Here is a 7,958-nt window from a genome sequence, read left to right as displayed (position 1 = left end):
TTTACAAAGACTAAAAATAAATTTTAGATATTTTAAAGAAATAAAAATTATATTTTAACCTTAAAAGTATTACTACCAAAAACTCATGTCTTTTGTTATAAAAAAAGTACAAAATGTTGGAAAAAAAGGCACGCAATAGGCCAGCCAGTGCCTTTCCGTGCAAATCCGCTCACTGTAGCGACGAAATGAACAGTATCATATTTTCTCAACACTATTCTTTGCCTTTTGCTGCCACCAAACACCAAACAGTGCACACATGTACAAAGAAAACCACTTCTATTAATTAGAAAACTAAATTATATTATTTTTAATCCTGAGAAATGAAGAAGAGAAATCAAACAAGACGCTGAAACAAATTATCAAAAGAAATCTTAAATTTAATAATATTTTTGAAATTTTAATTTTTAACTATATCAGATGACATCATATAATTTATTAAGTTGACTTTATCTAATAGGATAAGACTTTATTATTGTTGTTGAGAAGGAACTTTTTCAGCCAAAACGCAGAGGACTTGAGGTATCTTTTCAAATTGTTGTTGTAATCAACATATACGTGACCAAATCGAACTGTGTAACCAGCATCCCATTCAAAGCTGTCCGAAAATGACCATGCATAGTAGCCCTTCACATTAACACCTTCCCTGCAATAAGGGATAGGAAAAACAAAAATTACCACATCTAATAATTCATTATGAACAAAATATATATGAATAACTTCTAGTTAAAAATAAATAATCCCATATTGCACTTTCTCACTTGATCGCTTGAAGAAGGAGTCTAAGGTGGCTCTTAAGGTATCTAATCCTGATACCATCATTAAGGGCTTCATCGACTGGTATTGAGTCATTCCTTGCTTCAGCAATGCCTAAAAGAAGAACCAAATGAAATTAATTTCTAATTAACGTATCAATTGCTAGCTTGCAGTTAAGCTAGTGTTTCACATAAAATATGGTTCACATCACTTATTGCATCAAACTATCATGGACAAAGAAACAAGATCACTACAGAACAAAATTAGGAACCAAAACGAATTTTATGATAGGATCATTGTAATCTTAATTACTGTGCCTATTTACTAACCAAAACGAATTTTAATTGTGTAGTATTTACCATTTTCATTGACGTAAATATTTGGATTCTTGTATTTATCCTTTATGTGTACCATAAGAAGATGAATTCCCTTCGGATAGATATAGAGCCAATCCAAATCAGTCTGTGCAACAATAAAATTTAGTTTCATTAGTAGAAGAAATGCATATTGTTCACTAGCTATTTGGATTCACGTACGTTAGATCATGATGATCAAAATCACATTTATACAGGAAATACTACTTGCATGGCATGAAGAAAAGTGGTGTATTATCAACCAACTCAAATTAAGTAATTAACATTAATTGGGTTAAATAGTTTGACAGAATATTTACTATACCGGGGTCCCAATAGCCACACCATTCTTTTCCGCTGTGATCAAGAGAAAATTGTTGCTTGTGTTTGTCAGTTCACAAATTATAAAATAGTAAAAATAATAATAATTTATTGTAGTCAATTTTACTTAGTTTTGCAATATGTACGTACTACTGAGAGTGACTAGCATATCTGTGTTGAAGGTCCTGTTGGCTCTTACAGGTGCAGCATTTTCTGCATAATATGTGGTGTAATAATTTACACCAAGAAAATCAATGGAACTTTTGAGACCTTCAGATTGAGCTTTTGTGAATTTAGGTAGTCTAGAACCCACTGAAGATTTCATACTCTCAGGATAGTCACCAAATATAACTGGACGAGCATGCCTGAAAAAATTGAATTTGTACGATTACAAAGTTTAAAGCTAAATGATCACTTTGTTTTTTTTTTTTTAAGTTCAATTTTATTCTTTATCTTATTTATTTTGTTTAAAATTATCATTTATTTTTTTTTAAAAAAATCACTTTATTCATTTATCTTATTTAAAAATTTTAAAATAATTTCTCATTTATTTAAATACATTCAAATTCATCTTTTAATTATCTAAGTGTTATTTAAAGGATAAGGTTGAATATATTTTAATAGTTGAAGGATTATTTTTTAATCTATTAAAAAAGATAAAGTATCAAAATTATCTTTTTAAAGGATCGATAAAATATCATTATAAACCTTTTAAATAAGATAATGGATGAAAGGAAAATTTTCACTTTGAAAAAAAATAAATAAAATACCATTTAGCCTATTTCTTATAAACTGATCAAAAAGTTCAATTTGCATAGATTTTTTCTCTTCTTTTTATTATGAGAATTACATACCAGCCAAAGAAAAAGTCCAGAGCTCGATTTGCTGCTTGTTTATCGGCAACACTATTTGATTTTGGCAAAAAGAAGTGAGTCGGAAGGGTGATCCCAATTTGTCCTTTTTGACGAGCCTACGTACGAAACCACAATATTAATACGTTTCATCAGTTCTGCAATTATTTTATGATTCTATGAGACTTGCACATGTATAAGTTTTATGATTTATTCCCAATCTCTAATCCTTAACTTTGTTTTTAATAATGTATGGACCTAATTAAAATGTTCCAAAGAGTTTGCAAGGGTCTATTATTGTATTAGACTTTTTTAAAACTTTCACATTATATATTGTCTACCTAAAAGTGTGAAAAAGATAAATGAGAAAAATAAAATATACTTTAACAAAAACAAAAATTAGGTGATGCTATTTATAACAGTTTTTTTAGTTATAAAATACCTTAGGATTTTATTTATTATTGTACTATATGTGGGATGTAACTATCATCACTACTAATTCACTATTTTCGATATTTAATCTCTTTCGAGAAATTTAACTTACAATCTTTATAAATCTAAATTAAGTTTCATTTTGACCAACGCAAAGTTAGTAAATAACTTATGATTTTAATATGATTTATTATATTTTATTTATTTATTATTTTTTCAAAAAAAATAAGTATGGGACTCTAATACATTAAAAGTCACAAAATTACGCACACATATGGCCTATACATTTTTGAAAATATTTTATATTAATTTAAAATACAATTATAAAATAACTATATATACTGTATTAATTAAATATGTGTTTATTAATATTCATAACTATAAACGATGCTAAAGTTGAGTATTATTAAATTTTTTTATAATTTGCTTTTAAGAAGAAAAAAAAACTATAAATGAATTTGATTTTCTATTTTTTTTTATTCAAATATAATTCTTCAATTTTTATTTAATATAAAAGATCTACAAATTATGCTATCTATCTATTTTTTTTTTCTGCTCAAAACTCACCAATTTAAACGTCATATTACATACATAAGATAACTGTTAAGCAAGCCAAAATAGAACGTTTTATTTTTCTCCATTGTAAATACTATTTATAATTTTACGTCTTGTATTTTTTCTAGAAAATGTGTTTGAAGTAAACCTGATATTTTTTCTTGTACAATGTGGCAGCAGCCTCGTGAGCAAGTAATAAGTAGTGACCAACAATGTAGGGTTCAATGGATGAGTCACCAGCACTGCAATTGGCAACGTACTTAGAACATCTACTTGGTGCAAAGGTGCCACCATTATAGCCATTGATGCTATATGATAAGGGTTCATTTATAGTGACCCAATGTTTCACTCTGTCTCCAAAGGTCTTGTAGCAAAAGTCAGCATATTTACGAAAATCCTCCCTAATTATCCATAACAAGGAAAAAAATGTTTATTGGAAATTGATATAGTTAATCAGCTAATTGAGTGAAAGAGAAACATTAGCAACATTATTTATATCAACCTCTTTTAAACAGTATTTTTTATCATTATAAATTGAAATTCGTTGAGATCTTCCAATAGTAGTGCTAGTCTTACTTTTATTTAAAGAATTTTTTTAAATAAATTTCAGTTAATAATGAAGAGTGTAATGAGAATAAGTTGTTAACTTTCATGAAGAGTATAACCTACACTACATTAGAACTACGAAATCCTCCATACTCATCTTCAAGAGCTTGTGGGAAGTCCCAGTGGAAAAGAGTAACAAAAGGTTTTAAATCTGCCCCAAAATAAGATAAAACGAATTAGCAAGCGGAATTTGGAGTAAAAATGAACAAGTCAAGTATTAGGGCTAGAAGATCTAGTAATATGTATGATATCAGAAATTTTAATTTACCATGCATTGTACTTTAAAAAAAGAAAGGAAAAAAAATACCATTTGATAGAACCTCATCGATGAGATTGTTGTAGAATTCAACCCCCAAGCCATTAACGGCTCCTTTCCCCTCTGCAGGAAGTAATTCAATATTTTGAAATCACTTTTTTGTTGTTTTTGAAATAAAAAATAAAAAAAACACTTTCCTGTTTCCACACTATGTGACATAACATGAATCTTTCTTTGTATTTTTCTAGTACTTATAATGTATAATGTATAATTTACGAAACGGAATGCCAACAATAGTTTTTACTTAGGATAATATCTTACTGGGAAATATTCTTGTCCAAGAGATGGAGAATCTGAAGGAGTCCAACCCAATGTCTTTCACCAATTTTATGTCACTCTGCAACATTGCACTGGCAGATAATTAATTCTCTCTATATAGGAAAATTGTAGTAAATATTATACAGTACGAATATCATATCAATTAATTTTCTTAACTGTACATAAGATCTATGATTTCTGTCAAACTTCTCGTTTTTTTTAATTCTTAAAATTTAACATTTATCGATCTATAAAAAAATTTAACATTTATCGTAAACATGTGAATTTGTATAAACTAGGTTTATATCATGTACCAATCAATAATAATTGATACAAAGTGATATTAATTTATGTTTTTTAACTAAATAATTTAAAATTTAAATATAAAATAAATCCGGTTAAAAGTTAAATATTAGCTTACTTTAAGTGTGTTCACAATCTCTAATAAAGATTTATTATTATTTTTAGCGGGATAAAAAAAAAGTTTGTACTTTCCATATACTCTCCAAAAAAAAGGTTCGTATTATATACTCATACAGCATTACTGTTCTCTAATTCATTAATATACATTATATATAGTAAGGTAGTGTTGAATAAACGGGTTAAATTATAAATTGTATTTTATACTTAATATGTTTTAGAAGTTGAACTAAAAGTTCTATTAGCAATTAATTAACCAAGACGAATGGAACCATTTAAAATATCCATTAGTCCACGTACAAGTCCTGTTACTATAACACTATGCCTAAAATTGGTGAAATTTGAGGGTTAATGTACCTTGTACCGATGATAAAAATCAGCTCCTACATCTCCGGTGCTTTGATCCCAAATCTTTTCTGTTCGCACCACAGAAAATTGTTAGGATGACGATAACGCACAAGTATAGATCAAATTTATACTCATTTACAGTACTCTACATTCTTATAAAAAAAAATCATTTTCTTTAACTTAATTGCAATTTTTATTTCTTTATAATTTTAGGCTTAATTATCCAAATTATTTTAAAAGATTCATTTTTTTCTCCAAATATTTAAAAGATTCAATTTAAACTTATTTTTAAAAAAAAAATATAAAAATTTAATCATTTTCGTCCAATTAAATTCATCTCATTATAAGTATAAATTCTGGCAGTTTTGGTTTGAAATAATAACAATTTTTAACCACCACTATATTTGTTATTGTTTTAAAACTCCACTTATAAACATACATCCAATTCCAATCTCAACTAAACTCACTAACTCTATAATAAACTACGTTAATAACCAAATTAAGGAAAAATTACCAAAAGAAAGCATGTGATCCACTTTAATTAATTTTTCTAGCTTGAAAATGGTTGTAAATTTCAAGCAAGTCCATTGGCGTTAGTGAAAAAGCCAACCGATTAATTGGGTGGTGGCGCCACCGTTGAGGGCGGGGGAATGCTTAGGCGCCACCTTGCTGGTCTTCTTGCCATCATGGTAACTCCAAAGCAGCAGAACATTTTGAATCTTCCGATGCTTGACGATGAAATTGATAATTAAATCTAATTGTTAATTTGTGATTTTGGTCGTCTTTTGTATATACATGACTTTATCATTGTCCCATTTTTTAAACTAAGTAGCTTTCGTCCATTGATTGGCTGAAGGTTGTTAACATAATGTGGTTGATGTGACGTGAATTGGTGATGTAGTGCTGAGATGGACACAAACGCTATTAAGACATTAGCTTATTTGGTTTATAATATAAACAACTATTACCTTACTTCTGAACACATGTTGATTGCAATTTTTGTTTTCAAGTATCACAATTGTGAAAAAATATTTTTTTTTCATATTAAATCTTTATTATTTTAATTTATAAAATAAAAACACAAACATTCAATATTAAAATAAATATTTTGATGAAAAAAGAATAAAGAGATGGGACGAAAATGGAACAAAATAAAAATGAAGGAGAAAATGGGTGTGTGTTTCTGTTTATTGTATGAAAAAATATTAAAATTAAGATCATAAATTTAATTATGAAATATTTTTATTTTAATTATACACATTTGCAAGTTATGCATATTTATATGTAAAGTAATAAAAATGAAAATTATAATATATGTGTGTCTGAGGTTAAAATAAAAATATTTGATAAATAAACTTATCATAACTTTTAATACCTTTTACAACAAATATATGGCTACACTCATTTTGTTTTTCATTTCCTTTTTCTTACCATTTTGTTTTCATCTCTTTATTTTTATCATGACACACCACCATCTCAAATAGGTAAAAGTGAATACAGACATATATATTTGAAATGGAAACACATCTTAAAAAGAAAAAAATGAGAACTAATTATAATAATAGTAATTGGATTACAATTTAAGTTAATCAACAGTTGAGATTAAAATCTCTTTTAAGTAAGTCGGGTGTTGTTATCTTCTTATCTCCCAATAGTGAACGTGACGTAAACGTACCTTAACCGTTTTTCAATTGACCATGTTTTTCCGATTCTCAATGTTCACGATTTCTACCTTTCAACTTTACGTGCAATAATGTTTCTTCCCCTTCTAAGTTCTAATCTTTCACAATCAGTAATTGAGTGTCCATATCAGTTCGTCCAACAATTTATGTAACAGAGAAACATTATTAAAAAAAAAAAAAGACTCTTATACCGCAATTGGAAGGTTTAACACCGCAGCAGAAAGACACACGTACGTGAGTTTTGCATGACTAGTGAGATCCTCAAAATTCGTTTATTTTTTTTCTTAGAAGAGTTTTTGCATAAGTTTATCCGAAAAGATTCTAAATAAAGTCAAAGAAAGAGGGTAACCAGGATGCTCTTTAGTGAAGTTGTCCCATATGCTTGGTCCTCTTCCATCTTCATTTGCTGCTCCTTCTACCTGAAACAATAACAAAACAACAAAAACATTAATGAATCATGCTTACTTCCTGTTCGATAAGTTTAAAGACCACAGGTCTTAAAAGTTTGTTGGAAAATTTAAACGCAGCTACATGGTCTTAATGAAACAAATGCATGAATTGTTGTGTGGTTATCATCACTATCACTATCATATCAGAACCTGGTATGCGGAAGAACCTATTCCAAAGAGAAAAGTGGAAGGAAAAAGGCTTCTGTTGAATGATGAAGCCTTGTGGCTTGGCTTCAGGCTGATTGGAGATGCACTTTCAGTGCCACTAGCCAAAAGGGTAGCAAGAGATAGAAGACAGAGGAGAGAAACAATTTTAGTTCTCATTTCTACTTTATGTCCAAAACTATCGTCAAGAATGCTTTCAATATATAGAAGAATGAGTTGGATAATTTGTTTCATCTTTTTAAGGGAATATGACACATATAGGAGGATATTTTTCTTATTATTTTTTTTGAAGGAAATTTTTGGGTTATTATTATCATCACTTAAATATATGTTTTTGGTTTCAATAAAATGAGTTAATTTTTTTTTATTGTATTTTTTTTTTTTTGCATTGTTTTATAATCACCACTGTGGTTACTAGTGTCACTCACTATTACTATTATATATGTATT

General features: G+C 28.2%; 1 protein-coding gene across 1 annotated transcript; it reads right to left on the bottom strand.

The window, feature by feature from the left end:
* Positions 1–319: 319 nt before the first annotated feature.
* On the bottom strand, positions 320–7,668 carry LOC114424552 (vicianin hydrolase-like). Its single transcript, XM_028391407.1, has 13 exons — positions 7,495–7,668; positions 7,245–7,314; positions 5,223–5,281; positions 4,449–4,524; positions 4,179–4,250; positions 3,935–4,022; positions 3,414–3,666; positions 2,282–2,397; positions 1,578–1,792; positions 1,432–1,463; positions 1,113–1,215; positions 759–867; positions 320–643 (listed from the first exon to the last, which is right to left on the bottom strand). Exons 1-13 carry the CDS (start codon positions 7,666–7,668, stop codon positions 451–453), a joined length of 1,560 nt encoding a protein of 519 aa, XP_028247208.1. The 3' UTR covers positions 320–450.
* Between the last annotated feature and the right edge of the window lie 290 nt (positions 7,669–7,958).

Source organism: Glycine soja, chromosome 8 (assembly GCF_004193775.1).
Source record: "Glycine soja cultivar W05 chromosome 8, ASM419377v2, whole genome shotgun sequence".
Classification (NCBI taxonomy): Eukaryota; Viridiplantae; Streptophyta; class Magnoliopsida; order Fabales; family Fabaceae; genus Glycine; species Glycine soja.
The sequence above is the reverse complement of the archived record's forward strand: the minus strand, read 5'-3'. Positions and strand labels throughout refer to the sequence as shown.